This window comes from Fulvia fulva, chromosome 3 (assembly GCF_020509005.1).
Source record: "Fulvia fulva chromosome 3, complete sequence".
In the NCBI taxonomy this organism is placed as follows: Eukaryota; Fungi; Ascomycota; class Dothideomycetes; order Mycosphaerellales; family Mycosphaerellaceae; genus Fulvia; species Fulvia fulva.
The window spans coordinates 4,571,210-4,587,722 of record NC_063014.1 but is presented as its reverse complement, the minus strand read 5'-3'; the positions used below and the strand labels follow the sequence as shown (position 1 = coordinate 4,587,722).

The 16,513-nt window shown below is 53.8% G+C and overlaps 7 protein-coding genes across 7 annotated transcripts; 4 read left to right on the top strand and 3 right to left on the bottom strand.

The window, feature by feature from the left end:
- Positions 1-924: 924 nt before the first annotated feature.
- On the bottom strand, positions 925-4,420 carry CLAFUR5_08428 (Hybrid signal transduction histidine kinase J; the record flags this gene model as incomplete). Its single annotated transcript, XM_047907576.1, has 2 exons — positions 925-2,728; positions 2,802-4,420. 2 exons carry the CDS (start codon positions 4,418-4,420, stop codon positions 925-927), a joined length of 3,423 nt encoding a protein of 1,140 aa, XP_047759779.1.
- An 822-nt stretch (positions 4,421-5,242) lies between these two features.
- CLAFUR5_08427 (DNA-dependent metalloprotease WSS1) lies at positions 5,243-6,682 on the top strand (the record flags this gene model as incomplete). Its single annotated transcript, XM_047907575.1, has 1 exon — positions 5,243-6,682. One exon carries the CDS (start codon positions 5,243-5,245, stop codon positions 6,680-6,682), a length of 1,440 nt encoding a protein of 479 aa, XP_047759213.1.
- A 773-nt stretch (positions 6,683-7,455) lies between these two features.
- CLAFUR5_08426 (UPF0744 protein) lies at positions 7,456-8,670 on the top strand (the record flags this gene model as incomplete). Its single annotated transcript, XM_047907574.1, has 1 exon — positions 7,456-8,670. One exon carries the CDS (start codon positions 7,456-7,458, stop codon positions 8,668-8,670), a length of 1,215 nt encoding a protein of 404 aa, XP_047759212.1.
- Positions 8,671-9,566: 896 nt separating this feature from the next.
- Positions 9,567-12,149, top strand: CLAFUR5_08425 (uncharacterized protein; the record flags this gene model as incomplete). Its single annotated transcript, XM_047907573.1, has 1 exon — positions 9,567-12,149. The coding sequence occupies one exon, from the start codon at positions 9,567-9,569 to the stop codon at positions 12,147-12,149; it is 2,583 nt and encodes an 860-aa protein (XP_047759211.1).
- Positions 12,150-12,583: 434 nt separating this feature from the next.
- CLAFUR5_08424 (uncharacterized protein) lies at positions 12,584-12,838 on the top strand (the record flags this gene model as incomplete). Its single annotated transcript, XM_047907572.1, has 1 exon — positions 12,584-12,838. The coding sequence occupies one exon, from the start codon at positions 12,584-12,586 to the stop codon at positions 12,836-12,838; it is 255 nt and encodes an 84-aa protein (XP_047759209.1).
- Positions 12,839-15,101: 2,263 nt separating this feature from the next.
- Positions 15,102-15,516, bottom strand: CLAFUR5_08423 (uncharacterized protein; the record flags this gene model as incomplete). Its single annotated transcript, XM_047907571.1, has 3 exons — positions 15,102-15,195; positions 15,257-15,384; positions 15,439-15,516. 3 exons carry the CDS (start codon positions 15,514-15,516, stop codon positions 15,102-15,104), a joined length of 300 nt encoding a protein of 99 aa, XP_047759217.1.
- Positions 15,517-15,995: 479 nt separating this feature from the next.
- CLAFUR5_08422 (Putative ribose 5-phosphate isomerase) lies at positions 15,996-16,478 on the bottom strand (the record flags this gene model as incomplete). Its single annotated transcript, XM_047907570.1, has 1 exon — positions 15,996-16,478. The coding sequence occupies one exon, from the start codon at positions 16,476-16,478 to the stop codon at positions 15,996-15,998; it is 483 nt and encodes a 160-aa protein (XP_047759216.1).
- Between the last annotated feature and the right edge of the window lie 35 nt (positions 16,479-16,513).

Genomic DNA, 16,513 nt, shown 5'->3' with positions numbered 1-16,513 from the left:
CTGGAGTCATCTTCGTCCTGTAGACCGCTTCCTTCACGCTTCAACTTTGCGACCCGATCCGATTTTGCAAAGCGTTCCATATTTTCTTTCGTGAGTGCTGCCACAGGCTCTTCGGGCTTGGCCGGGCTTGACTCATCGCTCAAGCCTCTCCCAAGCTTTGTCTTCGGATCCTCGCCTGCCTCGATCAGTTCATGGTCACGCAAAACGATCGCCTGTTCTTCAGCTCGCTGTTGACGATCTGCGCGATCTGCTGTGCTCTCAGCTTGGGATTCCAGAGTTCTGGCGTACACTTCAAGCTTGTCTAGCTCGGAGCTCAAGAGTTCCTGGGATGGTACTTCTGAGGTGGCCGAGGATGTGAATGACGAGCCATGGCGAGGATTGTCCGGCCGTTTGGGTGTCCTCATAAGATGTGGATTCTTCTTCAGCTCGGCACGTTTCTTCTTGCCTTCAATAGCCCACTTGACCAGCATCTTCTCCAGGTTGGGCTTCTTCACCGGTTTCGCGAGGTAGTCGTCCATCCCTGCAGCTTGGCACTTCTCCTTGTCACCTTGAATGGCGGACGCTGTCATGGCGACGATCGGTGTGCCTTGCATGTCTGGGTTATGAACAAATGGCTGGGCATTTCGAATAGTATACGTCGCCTTGTAGCCGTCCATGATAGGCATCTAACACTGTTAGCATACATCTGATGAGGGTAGTAGACAGTCGTAGACTTACTTGCACGTCCATTAGGATGATATCTGGTCGAGGTTGATCTTCGGGAGGTGCCGTTAGATACTCGATAGCCTCCTGGCCGTTCCACCTAAACAGAAGGGTGTTAGCCATACTCGAACACCACGTGGCATTGTCTCAGCAACCGCGACTAAGCTAGGGATGCTGCGCGCATGTTCCAGACAGATGATGCCTTCTGCCCTTCAGAGTTACTCACACCGCTCTGACCGGAAAGCCAAGCTTTTTGATCGTCTTGAGCGCAATCTGCTGGTTGATGGCATTGTCTTCAACGACTAAGACATTCACCGACTGGCGCTCCTCTTCCGTGAGGTACTGCTGCTCCGTATACCTACCTGCTGGCCAGGAAAATCCAGGGATGCCAGGTATGGATGGTTCTCGTCGATGAAGCTGCAGCTTGGGCGTTGTTGGTGTTGTTGGCGCACTGTGGTCAGAGGCTGGCCTTGAGACAGAAACCTCAGACTGTAGCCTGTCTGGAATCGAACCCACTTCAACCAGCGGCGATTGACTGCTCTGATACGGCGCTTTCTTGAAAGGTATCGAGAAGGTCGCCTTCGTGCCCAAACCAAGTTCTGACGTCAGCGAGATCTGGCCGTGCATGAGCTCCACCAAGTTCTTTGAAATGGTCAATCCAAGCCCTGTGCCACCGAATCTTCGGGCAGTCGAGCTATCAGCCTGTGAGAATGGCTTGAACAACCTCTTCCGCACCTCTTCCTCTATACCAATGCCAGTGTCCTCAACAGTGAAACGCACTTCCACCATGTCGCTGGTTTCCTTTTGTGCCTTGACCTTCATGGCAACACTGCCTTCGCTCGTGAATTTGATCGAATTCGTCAACAGGTTCGTCATGACTTGTCGCAAACGACCAGGGTCGCCCATCACTTTCCACGACTTCAGGTGCTGAATGTCGTCGATGTACTTCAAACCCTTCCGTTCGGCGGCAAAGCTCAACATCTTGTTGACGTCTCTAATCACAACGGAAAGATCGAATTGGACCTCCTCGATATCTAGACGGCCGCTCTCAACTTTGGAGAAGTCCAAAATGTCGTTGATCACCGTGAGAAGGCCGTTCGCGCTTCGTTGAATATTCTCAGCACATTCGCGCTGTTCCTGGGTGAGCTCGCCAGAGTCGTCGTCCAGAAGTAGCTCCGACATGCCGATGACACCGGCAATTGGGGTCCGGATTTCATGCGACATGTTAGCCAAGAACTGACTCTTCATCTTGCTTGCTTCCTTGGCAGCAACGCTTTGGGCCATGAGTCTAGCGTTCTCCTCATTGCGCTTAGCAACCTGTACTGCTGCATCGCGAAGCTCGGTGACATCCATACTGACACCCACCACGCCATCGATGTAGTCCTCGCCTTCGATGCCGCCTGTCCGCTCTTGTCGCAACAAGGGATACATTCGGGTCCTGTACCAGCGTCCCGTTGTGACAATCTGCGATTCAAACGTGTGCTCGGCAATCTTCCCAGCAATGATGTCTCGGACAGGACGCTCAAAGCTTTCACGCTCACTGGTGCGGCCTTGAGCATCGAAAATGTCCCACATGGTCTTGCCCACCCACTCGTTCTTGCCATGGTAGGAATCGACCGCACCGTTCGTGTGCATGGGCTTTCCCTCGGCCAGCAGTAACTTGTGCTCCTTGTCGACGGCCCAAAGAGTGATTTGACCATGCTCGATGACTTGTGACAGTTGGCTTTGAGTTTGCTTGGCTTCTTCGCGTGTGACGACCTGCTCGTGGATGTCTGTGCATGTTCCAAACCACTTGACGATCTTGCCATTCTCATCCCTCATCGGTGTTGCACGGCCAAGCATCCATCGATACTCCCCGTTGTACTGCCGGCAGCGGTATTCGACTCGATATTCGTCGCCAGTGGCGAGACTGTGTTCCCAAATTGGAGCGACTACCTGAAGATCATCTTGATCGAAGGCGTTGAGCCAGCCTTCGCCTCCGCTTTCTTCTACAGTGAGACCAGTATAGTCGTACCATCGGTCATTGCTGAATATCGTCGTGTTAGCTTTGAGCTGAATCTAAGGAGAGAGGCGTTAAAGATTCTGCGAACTTCACTTACTAGTAGTCGTGGGCTCCTTCAGGAGTGGTCCTCCAAATCATCTGAGGGATGAGGTTGCAGATGTTCTCGAACTGATGCTCATTCTGGAGTTGCTGCCGAGAGATGATGCGTGCGTAGTCGGTCACGTTGTGGAACAAAACCAGACCACCGAGGAACTCTCCTTTATCGTCCACAATGGGTTCGCCACTCACGTCGAACAGCATTCGGCTTCCGTCTTTTACGCTGTACATCCCAATACGGTAGCCCTCAAAGCGCTCCTTCTCCCGCATCAGCTTGATGATGGGAAAGTCGTCAAGAGGCACTTCTTCCGAGAAGTCTCCCCTGTAAAGTGTGTACCGTGATAAGAAGTCGCGTGCCTGTTCATTCGAGTCGAAGTTGCCATCTTCTATCCAAGGGTAGATCAGCTTGATGGCTGCTTTGTTGGGGACTCCGAAAGTTTCATCCTTCCACATAGCATAAGCCGGTATGTTCATGCTGTTCAACAAAGCTTCTTTGAGCTTCGTGGTCTTGTGAAAGATGGTGGGCGCTGATGATTGAGAAGCCTTGGCGGGCGGTCCCCGAGGTGGAAAGTCCATCTTAGGTATTGTGGTAGGACTGGCATAAGTTGAGATAGGTGGGCTTCGTACATGGGCAGACTGTGGTCTTCCAGTGTGGTGCGAGGACGAGCTGGATCCAGAACTAAGGCCAGAGGGCACGCTATTGGAGTAGCTAGTTGGTGTTCTAGACACGGTTCTGCTGGTAGTCTTCGTGCTGCTACCTTCGGACGATGGCGGACTCGAAGATGTAGAAGTGAACGTGAGAGTGAAGTATTGCTCGTCCTCCGCAGCCCATACGGACACGATCATCTGCGCCTGTACATGGTCCGCCAACTGCGTGCGGCTTGTCAGCGGGAGACCAGTCTTTGCATCACGGTGTGTCGAGAAGACAACATCCACGATAGCGTCGTGGACCTCGGTGCGCGTCCCAGCGGTGGAAGAGCTCCACTGCGAGGAGCTGCTGGTGGACACGGAACGTCTGTGGTGAGAGCCAGTGGGAGTTGAATCCTGATCGCGCGACTTCTCAAGATGTGTATTCAAACATGTCGTGCTGCTTTGCGCCTTGGCAGCATCGTCTACGACAGTACTCAAGAACTCTTCCCAAGCCATGAACACAGCATTGCCGCCCGAGAACAGGTCGAGACCCAGCTGACCTAGTGTGACGCCATACAGAGCGTCTGTTGCAGTCCTGAGCTCCCGGCTTGCCGATCTTTCGAGAGGGCTCGTTCCCTCGTCAGTTTCGTCGTGCTCGATCTCGGGGTCGATGCCGAGCAGCCTGCCGATAGCTTCGTTGGCGAGTACGACTGTCTTTGCGCTCGATAGGACCAATACTGGCATGGGTAGGTACTGCAGCGCCGTGAAGGCCATGTCAGCTCTGGCTTGCGAAGGAGGTATGCGTATGGACAGGGACGCGCGACGTCTCGAAATGGTCGAGGCCGTCCCATCTTCGAACTCGTCCTCGCTGCCATCCGCCGAGAAGTAGTCGTCGCGCGAATGATCTGTGCCCGAGCATGTTCTCTGCAGGTGCAGCTCTTGGAACGACACGCGCGAGCGTGCTGGCTGACGCTTCGGCTGATGCTCCATGGCGGCCGCGAGTCCAGCAAGCGGACCGCGACCTCACTGCCCTTCGCCTTGCACCGCAACGACGACCACACGCCAAGTCCGGATCGGCATTCGCAAGAGGAGCTGCAGCAGCCGGGGCTGGGAAGCTGTATAGGCTGTTCTTCGGGTGGGTATGCTGTATGATGCCAGGTATGGTGCGCCAAGCGGTGGTAGAACTACCGAATGCCTGTGTTACACAATGTCTACTGCAAATTCAATGATATCGTTGACCAGGGGGCACTCGAATGTGAAAAGTCGAGTATTAGCAGGACCGCGAACGCATGACAATATTGAACCTTTTCCCAAGGCGTTTGAGAGCGCCTCACGCCTTCTCTCGAGGGCTGCAGGACGCGTGGCCGCGAAGGTTTGGCGCTAGAAGGAGAGAAGAAGACGGGAAGTTCCTCGTGGAAGGAAGAAGCTCGAGGGTTTGTGCCCCTACAGGCTACTGTAGGTCTGGCCATGTCAGCGCTGGCCCTCCCTTGCCATGTCGAATGTCGAATGTCGAATGTCGAATGTCGAATGTCGAATGTCGAAAATAGCGCAGAGGATCAAAAGTCAGTCGCCACCCAACACGGGCACATGACCACAGCAGCTCCATCTTCATGGCACACAAGTAGACGATTTGCATTCACTGTAAGCACAACACTTCCTCGTAGATGATCACCTAGCTTGGTGCTTGTGGCGCGCCACGTTAGCACAACTTCACCAAACTAGCTCTCCTTCATGTGAAGACGACTGCATCGGCCATCATAACCATCACCACCAAGCACCGGACGGAAGGTCTATCACCACCACACGTCCATCATGTCGTGCCGTCCCGGAGGCCCCATGGACAACCCACACGCTGATCTCTCTGGTCGCAATCGGCCAGCTGCAAATGGAGGCCCCTCGGGTGTGCAGAGATCGTCCGCCACTCAACTGAAGGAGAATGAGCCCATGTTCACGACGTATGAGCACCTGCAAGGACTTCCTCGAACTGACTCGGCCCTCACATTTCTACGCAAAGTAGCTTCTGCTGTGAAGCCCATCATGAAGAAACGCGGGTGGCGCGTGCAAGTACTAGCAGAGTTCCTGCCGACGGACCAAAGCTTGCTAGGAATCAATATCAACAAAGGCTACAAGATCTGCATTCGACTACGCTACCACAACAACCCGCATCTCTTTCTGCCATTTGAGCAAGTTTGTGACACAATGCTCCACGAGCTCTCTCATAATGTCTGGGGCGAACACGACTCGAACTTCCACAAGCTATGGGACGAGCTACGCGATGAGCACGAAGCACTCATTCGCAAGGGCTACACCGGTGAAGGCTTTCTGGGTGAAGGTCAGAAGCTTGGAGGGAGTGGCTACGGGCGACCTCCACCACTTCACGAAATGCGTCAGCGTGCACGAGCCAGTGCAGAGAAGCGCAAGAACCAAGGCACGCTCTTCCATGGCTCTGGTCAAAAGCTCGGTGGCACTCCACTCCATCGCGGTGCCGATGTACGGAGTATCATTGCAGACCAAGTTATTCGCCGCAACACGATGAACGAGGAAGGATGTGGATCAGGCAGAAAGGATGCTGGCAAACTTGCTGATGATGCAGCCAAGAACACCTTCTCCACGAAAGCCGAAGAGGACGATGCTAACAACCGCGCTATCGCCCAGGCGCTGTACGAACTTATGGAAGAAGAAGAAGCTGAAAAGCTGAACGGAACTTTCAAGGGCGCTTCGAAGCCAGGCGCTGGTCTCTCGTGGAGTCCAGAGAAGGGGTTATACGACTCCAACATGAGCATGCCACCCACGAAACCTCAACCCAGCGAAGAGGAGCAGCTGAGGTGGGCCATGCAAGAGAGCACACGCAATGCAGCACCTTCAAGCAGCACGATGCCGGTCAAGTCTATCAAGCACGAAATGATTCCCAGCAAGAGCATCAAAGCAGAGTCGCCACCACTCATCGATCTCTCAACAATATCAGGACCTCCGGACAGCGTGACAGACGACCAGTGGGCATGTCAGATCTGCACCTGCATTAACCCTCTCCAATATCTCCAATGCGAAGCATGTGGTGTCGAACGACCGCAAAGAAAGGCAAAGAATGTCAAGTCGGAGCCTGCAAACCTGAAGAAACCAGTGCGATCTGAGGTACCACCACCTTCAACTCGACAGAAGAAGAGTCTAGGCTGGAAATGTCGTTGCGGGGCGTTTATGGAACATAAGTGGTGGACTTGCTCAGCTTGTGGTAACATGAAGCCTTCGTCGTGACACATCAAGCCAATGTTGTCAACGAAGACCAAAGAGTACTGCATCTTCACCCGACTTCATGCGACGCAGATCTAGCTGGCAGCCACCACTAAAAGGCTTGCCAAGATAGGGGCACCGCGCCTACTGGGCAGTCAACCAGAGAGTGGGTCCTTCAGGAAGCCGTAACGCAACATAGTTCCAAACGACGGATTATACCTCCGATCAAGAGGGCTCCGGCTGTGCAGGATCGGAGAGAGGCTCAAGATCAACAGTCTGCCGTCCGGTGAAGAAGACTTCTGGCGAAGCTGAAGCGAGTGGGAGAGTCTCGGGTCGTTCGTTCCCAAGCAGTGTGATGCTCCTCCTGGGAGCGACGCGAACAGAACGGAGGCGAAGAGCAGGGGATAGCATGACGGTATCTTACCAGTGGTGTCTTGTCTCGAGAGGGTGACGCTCCTGGTTCCGCGCAAGGAAGATACATGTGGAAAGCTTTCGACAATGGGTTAGCTAGCGCTGCAGCATGCATAGAGCAAGCCATGAGTCTTGACCAAGCGACTACATGTACCAGCTGTCAAGACCGCAAAGCTCAGCATCGTACCATAGCGAACGTCGACTGTGCCTTGAATCAGCAGCATTGAACAGTACAAGGACATACACGTGCAGCGCGTGACCAGCGCGAAGTGGATCTCGTCGATCTCGCTTCCACCCCACCTCATCATACCTTGACCTCTACCACCACAACCACCACAATCCTCTCTCCCTCTTCCTCCACCTCCTCATCAAGCTGCAGCGTAACGATGACAGACGCCCAACACCTCATCAACTACGCCCGCACTCAATTCGACGCCATCGCCGCCGACGTAGAACGCCACTTCGACCAAGTCGCCGGAACTCTCAAAGACCGCTTCAACTCCTCCGCACCTCTCCCCCCGCCAAAACGCCGCCTTCCTCCACCTACAACCTTCCAACAGGTCGAACGATGGGTCTCGCGAAACAAAGCTCTCACAGCTGCGATAGTCGCGTTCGTGGTGACGGGCTCGGTGGGCACGTTCGTTTACATCCGAAGCAAGAGCCTGAACAGGAAACGGAGAGCTAGAAAGTCGGCGTCGGGCGCGAGGACTGATGTTGTGGTTGTTGCAGGTGCAGTTGCGAATCCGCTCACGAGCGCGCTGTACCTTGATCTCGAGCGAAGGGGGTTTGTGGTGTACGTCGTGGCCAGCACAAGGGAGGATGAACATTACGTCCGCGCTCAGCGTCGCGCGGATCTCATTCCTCTATCTCTGGACTTGTCAGATCCATTCAGAGCTCAAGAGCAGCTTGCGAAACTTCAGACATTGCTGAGCAGGCCACATGTTGCCTTCGATGGCGCGGAGCCGCATAAGTTACAGTTGAAAGGATTGGTCCTTGTCCCGGACACGAAGGCTGCGCCGGCGAGGGTAGAGGACATCACGAGTGGGGAATGGAGCGATGCGTTGAATGCGAAGGTCTTGAACACGATTGTTGCGGCGCAGATGCTTGTGCCGGCTGTCATTGAACACAAGGCGAACGTTCTGATGCTGACGCCGAGTGTGACGCCGGCTTTGAGGCTGCCGATGCATGCGATTGAGAGTACGGTTTATGGAGCGCTGCAGGGCTTTGTGCAGACGTTGGAGGCGGAGTTGAGGCAGGATGGGGTGCGGGTGAGCCATCTTAAGCTGGGACATATTGAGATCCCAGCTGTGACGGCGAGGCAGAGGAGGGATGGAGTGCCGCTGCCGAAGTTGAAGCCTACGCCGTTGAGGCAGCTGCATGATACTGTCTTCGATACGCTTACGGCACGAAGGCCGTGGAGGACGATTCGGGCGGGACGGGGGAGCTTGGCCTATGATCTGATAGGGAGTCTGCTGCCGCCTACTTTCATTGCGTGGATGATGGGCGCGAGTAAGAGGCCGACGATTGTGAGAGATGCTAGCGATGAGAGTTTGAGCGCGAGTGCTGGGAGCATTACGTGGGAGAAGATCGAAGAGGAGTGAGGTGTGGCTTCGTTGATGACTTTATGACCTTGGGCGTTTTCGGAAGATACCACACTCATCAACAGCAGCATTACAGATCTCGATTTCGACGGTAACGACCGGACTATTGCTCGACATGCTGCTATCCACTTTTGCGACATCACGTTCATTCAGTCTCGTACAGTACATGTTAGCATTCTGGCTCGACTGTTGGCCCAGGACGTTGTTCTCGGGAAGAAAGTTCAGGCCACGACTTCGACCTAGGGCCGTGGACGCAGCTCGTTGCCGCCGAGCGCGTCGCCTTCTCCGCTACAAACGTTGTTGCTTGAACCTGGCAGCGGGCTTGGGCGATGTGTAGAGTCTAACGACTTGCGCGAGGCGCCAGCGCACTGCGGGATCCCATCGAGCCTGGATTGATCGAACTCGGGTAGCAAAGGCTATGTAGCTGCTCATTACAGTCTCGTGAGCGGCGATCTGCCTGATCACGAGCTATTTGATCACAAATTACTTCGTTCACACCCTCGCATGCTCGAGATGAACTCGAAGCTGTTCCATTCACTCACCATGTGTTGTGACGGAGCGGCCCGCCCGAGTCACACCAACACTTCGAAGTCGCCCTTTTAAGCCTCCTCGCCAAGTCGTCACAGCATCGTCCCCCGACCATTTTTCTGTACTTCGCACATAAGGACAGCACCGAATCACCACTCGTACAGCCAGACAAGATGGAAGGCACCCCTCTCGTGGAGACATATAAGCGATATAAAGCTGGCACTTCGAAGGTAGTGCAATGGCTTCACGACTCGGCACCCTCGACAAAGAAGACCTCCACCTAGGGCAGCGCTCGGACAAGACATACGACAAAGCGACAACCAAGCAAGAAGGTGACGACTGACAAACTCCTCAAGTGTATACAGGCGATGGTCAATGCGACTGATCCGAGAATTGACATTCCTGTTGATATTCTGGATGTTGCAAAGGACACGATCGCAGGGCGACGCAAATGCGCAGCTTGGTACGCAGGTGCGCCGTCCGCCGACGTAGAGTCGGACAAAACTCACGTGTACTTCCTGGAAGTATTGGAGAAAATCTTCGAGATGCTGAGAAAAGAGCACAAGAGCCGCCTACCGAAGCGCAAAAAGAAGGTGGAGCTCGCGACAGATCTCAATGACCTGAGCAATTTGTACAGGCATCTGGAGCTCGAAGATCCGACGACTATCGAACAAGAGGCCGGTGGCAATCTCCCGGCATCTACGAGCTCTAAGCCCGTGCAGAAAACACAGCGGGTTGAGCTAGACACCGACCCAGAAGATGACCTGCGCTTCGCTGTGTGGTGCTTCCTGTCAGATCTGCAGGAGATTCGCCAGGAGTCACGCGAGACCTGGCTCGCATACAAGAGAGGCGAGATCAGCTTCGTCGTCGGCGCCTGTAAAGTCACTGAAAAAACTGCTGTCTTAGCTAACGCTGCGCTGATATCCTTCCATGAGGATCATCCTACATGTATCGGGCACGAGGCCATCATCGACCTCGTGGGACGGGAAATCTGCGTATGTGGAAGTCGAGGGCGCGGCTACTGCACATCACCAGATCATACACACGATGGACCGTCGCCCAGATGCTTCGCCAACACGATGATGCTCGAAGCATGGTCGCCGCTACACGACATGGAAGATCTTATCACCTGGCTCACGAAAGGCCACGACATGCTCCCTGACAGCAAAGACTACAGGCCTGTTGTGGTCCATCCACGTCACCCATTCGCCAAAGCCCTCTTCAATATCACCGCAGATCTTGTTTCCATGGTTCAGAAAGGCAGCGATTACAAGGCACTCTTTGCGTACGCCGACACTTTGGGCCAGCATTTATTGTGGCTTGCGCAAGGAGGAACCTCTTTCACCACGCCGCAAGTCTTCTCTGTCCAACTTTACATGGACATCTATGATATTTTGGATGGAGAATTGGAACAGGGCCTGCGTGAATTGACTGCCGCCTACCGCATGACTCAAGACTCGCTGGAGGACTTCGTAAAAGTACGACAGCGCATGGGTTCGCCACTCTCGAGCACCGCACTTATGCTGTGCCCCCTGCCGAAGCCACATCAGGTTGATGGTAGAGAAGGCTGGCTGTTGGACGCTTCAGAAGCCCACGGCATAAAGCGCGTCAGCGCTTCGTTCGGACCACAATTCGTCCCTGCCAATGTGCTTGCCACCTTACCGATCTTGTGTGGTAGGCTGGCCTTCGACGTCGTCTCAGACTGGCAGAGCTGTGGCGTAAATTTGGCCAATCGCAACTCGACGGTCCTGGCGACCGCCCATCTTTACAAAGCGACTGCCGTGCAATCACCCTTCAACCAACCTTGGCTAGACATGGAAACTGCCATTGCCCGTCAAGTGAGACCAGAGGGTACAATGTATCGCGAGGGCGAGAACACTGTTCGCGATGTTGCAAAGCGCTACTGTCTTGCCATGGGTGTGCCGCTAGCACAAGTAGCCCAGAAGCACCATCCAAAGCGTCCGGCAGACTCAGTCAGCATGAAGAAGGCCTATCGACTGATCGATCGCTCCGTCTTCGCGCTGGCGGAGATGGATGCTTGCTGGAACTCCGACAGGCGCCAACTGATCAGCAAGCCTCAAAGCACCTTCTTCTACGAGTGCATGCGGCGTTACACCAGGCTAGGTGGGAAACTTCAAGATAATGCGCTGATTGAACATTGGACCAAGACGGGTCGACTTACCAGTTGCCAGCTATTGCGTGTGGTCCGGCAGATCACGGCGGCAGACAGACTGGTCGGACAGTGTCATCTGATCCTGTCCAGCGTCAGCCGTTACTACGCGACCAAGTCGAAAGCAAAAGTGCCCGCCCATCTCAAGACAGAATACCCACAGCCGAATCTCTTGATCAATGAGATGCTGTGGGAAGCGGCCGGCAGCCAGACCCGTGGACTCAAAGTAGAGTCGACAGTACTACATGCCATCGGCCTCGAACTGCAAGATATCATCTCCACCAATGGCGGTACATCAACGAGCATGGCTCACGAGCTCTCGCTAGGCTACGCTAAATACTGGCAGGCTAGGGAGACCTCTCCTTCCATTCCGTCACTTGCCTCCAACGACAGATACCCAAGCCGCCAGATCATTGAGCATCAATACACAAGCCACATCATACCAGAGTCGGAATTCTCACCAACATTGCTCTGCGCCATTGCTAGAGCTGTCCTCAGATACCACGAACCTTTCATGACCCGCCCCTGGAACATGAAGAAAGTCAAGCAAGCCTTACGTGACATTCAGAAGATGTTTGAGGTCGAAGTGATGGCGATGGGCTTGCGTCACATGTGCCACCTGACTCTGACGGAGTATTTGATCCCAGAAATGGTTGTGTACACGCAAGATGAGATGGATGGATTCACAAAGGACAGGCAGAAGTATTTGAGGGACTTGGAGTGCGGATTGAGATTTTTGAAAGATGGAGAAGAGGAGTTGAGATATTTCAGGTTGAGATGAAATGACACAGCGTATCGGAGTTGGGTCTTTTTGACCAGATACGGGATACGGAAACGTTGCACCGATGAGAGCATGGTTTTGATGGCCAAGCCGCATCGGCTGTCACGAATACTATCTGAAGGCTTCTCATAGTCTCTACTGTACGTTGTATCGTGTTAGCTTTGGCAGTTGGGGAGACTTTCGGGATAGCCATCCGAGAAAGAAAGGCATCTTAGCATCATGTGAATGTGTCTTCGGCGTGGCCCTTCCAGGGTTCAGCTCAAAATAAGGCACCGCCATCTCCATAAGTGAATGAGCCCGTCATCTCGACTTCTGACTCGGCACCGTGTAGCAGATCCGGGACTCGCGTGCGTTCGAACATTGCAGTAAACTACCTCCGCCTGCCCGCCCTTGCAAACTTCTGTCTACTCACACCAGCTGAGGTTGACAGCAAGATGAGCGACACCACTGTCGTCAACGCCGCTCTGCGAGAGAGTAATATCTTCCCCTTTTTCGATTTTCCCGCGGAGCTTCGAGACCTGGTTTACGACGAGGCCCTGATCGTGGTCGACACCAACCACCGCTGTCTCAAGCTAGAAGGTCAACTCTTGGTACTGAGTCTGCTGTCAGTCTCGAAACGTTTCAGCGACGAATGCCGAGCGCATGCGACCAAACACACCAGTATCACCATCACCGAGGAAAAGAAATGAATCAAACGAGCACTCGACGACCCATACCACTGCGAGCGCCAGCTTCCGTAATCCGCGCGCACCCTCGCAACCTTGCAGCTCAACTTCATGGTCACACTACCACTGCATCTCATCTTGCATGCTAAGTGGGTTGAGCCACTGTTGGAGAGCCTGGATGCGGTCGGAGAGGTCAAGATGCAATTCAACAACCTCGCACTGCCTATGGTTTTACACCAGGCTCAAGAGGTGGTCCATCGTGCGGAATTCATTCGCGAGGCTCTCAATGCTAGCTTCTGGACCAAGCATCCGCGCCTGATACAGCTCGGGGTCTTGACTGTGCCCCTGAGAGGCGCTACTGATTGGAGGTTCGAGAAGCGTGTACTGCATGCGAGGTACTCACACGAGAGTGGACCGGTCGAGACGGTCCGAAGAGATTCTCGAAACATTCAACGAGATGATGAAAGAATGCGATGTTCCAGACATGATCAACTCAAGGCTATCGACATGTCTTCGTTGGCACTCTGGAACTTGGACTAGGTCCTTTCTTCTCTTTGTTGTTTGGAAACATTTTTTCTTGAAGTTCACCAGTTCGCCGATTCCGCCGAATGTCCTTGTTACTGTCTCGGGTCTGTCTCACCAGAGGGTACGCCTACATGTTATATATGCTCCAGACCGGACGCTTCTTGCGGTCCTTTTCTGACATCTGACCACACCCGGCTATCAGGACAAATCGCTTCAACCCATACTCCCAACGAAGATTACCAACTACAACATGGCGACAACAAAATCCAACATCTTCCCATTCTTCGATCTCCCTCGTGAGCTCCGAGATCTGATCTATGACCATGCACTCACAATTCGCGATACCCAGTACTGTTGCATTAAGGCACAAGTCGGGAGCATACCATGGCAAATACGTCAGGTATCGAAACAATTCAGCAGCGAGTACCATGACCGCACCTTCATGACAATCAGCGGGATCGGTCGCTCCTGTCCTACGAAGGGCACTGTTCATTGCATAACCTGGCACGAGTTCTTTCGTTGCTCGTGCCGTGCTAGCCCAAACGTGCTCGAATTCAGAAGTGCGGCATATCAGGTGGCTCGATTACAGATCAACATCGCTGCTCCTCTTGGATTTTATCTTATCTTCTTTAGGCCACTGATGGAAGGTCTCGTGAGAAGGATGCATAGTCTCCAGCACTCAACACTACGCATCAATTGCTGGGATCGTGGCAGCGTTGTGGATCTGGAGGAATTCGCGACTGAAGTTCGAGCAGAGCTCAACTCGAAGGCCTGGGAGTTCCTCAAGACACTCGACAGTGTACAGATTTACAGGGCTAAAACTCGGGTTAAGCAATGGGACTTTGATTTCCACAATCTTTGTTGGGAGCGGAAACGAAACACTAAGTGGAAGGCTAGAGCTGGCGTAGGCTCGGAGTCGATTGCGTCCACTAGTCTCTCATGATAGCGTTACTCTTTACAAAGGCCACAGGTCGCAAGTATCATGATCGCTTTCTTGCCGGATGTGTTTTGTTGTTGGAATAGCTCGCGCTCACGTGCATGTCGCGCAAGGGGACGGACGGGATGGCGGAAGGATGCTTTGGGCGTTTTACGAGAAGCCAGCGATGATCGGAGTATCACTGCATGGCGCACTGAGGAGTCTGTGTGGTGGGGCTCGGTGGGTGATGATGGTCTGCGGGACCGTGTAGAGCTTCGAGGGATCTGTAGAGCACATCAGATAATCGTGGTGTCAAACATGGCGGCACACTGGAAGACACTGACGGCGCGATGCCCATCTCCTGCCTCTGCTGCTCAGTCTCAGTCTCACTCTTCGTGGCCATCGGACGTGCCCTGATATAACTCATGGGCATGCACGGGAACGCTACCTCCCAAGTCAGGCTTTCACTCCGTGCAGTAGCTTGCACCTCGCAAGCTCGGAGTGGTGGTGGCTTCACTTCAACACCACATCGCACCGAGTGCAGCAGCGGTCTGATATAGGAGATAGCGGGAACGTTCTCTACTGTGTCAGTGCTCCCATACAGCTGCATCTCGATGATGCTCATATTAACGTAGCAACCAACACGCACAACCAGAGACATCAAAGGGTCAACTTCATCGGAAGTGTGGCTACCGGCGTCATGGTTGTATGTGCGCACCTTGGCTGGTGGTGTCGGATGAGGGTCAAAACAGAAGGGTCGCTATGAGAGAAGAGTGATGTGTCGGAAGTCGTTACAGTGCAACACAGAGGAACTAAGGTAGTCTTATCATATCTCGGCCGTGGACTTCATAGCAGCATGTCGTTGCATGTCGTGCTCGCCCTGACGCTCGCCCTGGTGCTCGTGCTGGTGCTCGTACTGGTGCTGGTGCCGTTTTTCGAACTATCTTCGTCAATTACTGTTAGTCATCTACTCTCCGTGATACCGCTGATGGCGAACTTACCCAGCCACGCATTTGTTGGTCTGCGCCGAGCACTCAATGCCTCCGCAGTCTCTCTTGCACTGATCGTCTCCGAAGTTCGGCTTGTAGCAGGTGACTTGGTAGCATTGGAAGCGTTGTGGTGTACGTTGCTGCCATGGCAGTCAGCGCGATTGAGATCGTGGAGATCGGCAGCGATGACTTACGAAGAGAACAGCAGGTGCCACTGCCATACTGTATGTGATGATTGCCATCAGGCTCGCGATGATGAGTGTGAACTTCATGATTGGTAGGTGTTGCGGTGTTACATGTATTGCGAGACGTGATTGTGGTCGTGAGGTGTGTGGGATAAAAGGCGAGGAATTTGCGTAGGTGGGTGTGGTTACCTATTGTACCTGCCTTGTTCCAAAGGGAAGGAGCTTTGTTGACGATCATGGCAGCCACGTGCGAGGCTGGAATGTGCAGGTGCAACCAACACCGATGGAACGCCTTTTACGTACTACTACCAGACCATACAACAGTCCAACGTGGCTGTCATGCGACACGCGTCGTCAGTTTTGCCGGCACCAACACACGATCGATCGTTGTGTCGGCGTTTGCAGCCCCTCGTTCGTACTTTCGCAAGAAAAGTCGAAACCCCCCCAATGGTGAGCTGGAAGGAATCCCTTCAGGCAGTGCCTTCAATTCCATATCATGATCGACATGACCACTGTAGCTTCGCAGTGGACTCGGTCTCCTCCATCTTCACGAACACATCCCTCCTTCACGACAACTCGAAGTTCTTCCTCTCATGCTCATTGATAGCCTCCACCTTCTTCGCACTCGCGCTACTCGGATCAAACTTATAACCCACCCACTCCTTCGCCAACCGTCTGGCCAACTCCACCCCGACAACCCTCTCCCCCATACACAACACCTGCGCATCATTGCTCAACACAGCTCTTTCCACGCTAAAACTATCGTGCGCCGTGACAGCTCTGATCCCAGGCACCTTGTTCGCACTTATAGCCACTCCCAACCCCGTCCCACAGATCAACAACGCACGATCCGCCTCGCCTTTCTTGATGAGTTTGGCTGCGTCGACAGCGGGGTGTGGGTATGCGGTCTTGTCGGAGGAGTCGTTGACGCCGACGTCGATGACTTTTGCGACACGCGGGTCGGCTTCGAGGTCGGCCTTGATTTTGTTCTTGTAGCCTACGCCGGCGTCGTCGCAGCCCATGGCGATTCGGAGGCCTTGTTGGAACATTGTGGTGATGTTTGGTACGCTGGCTGGTGCGGTGG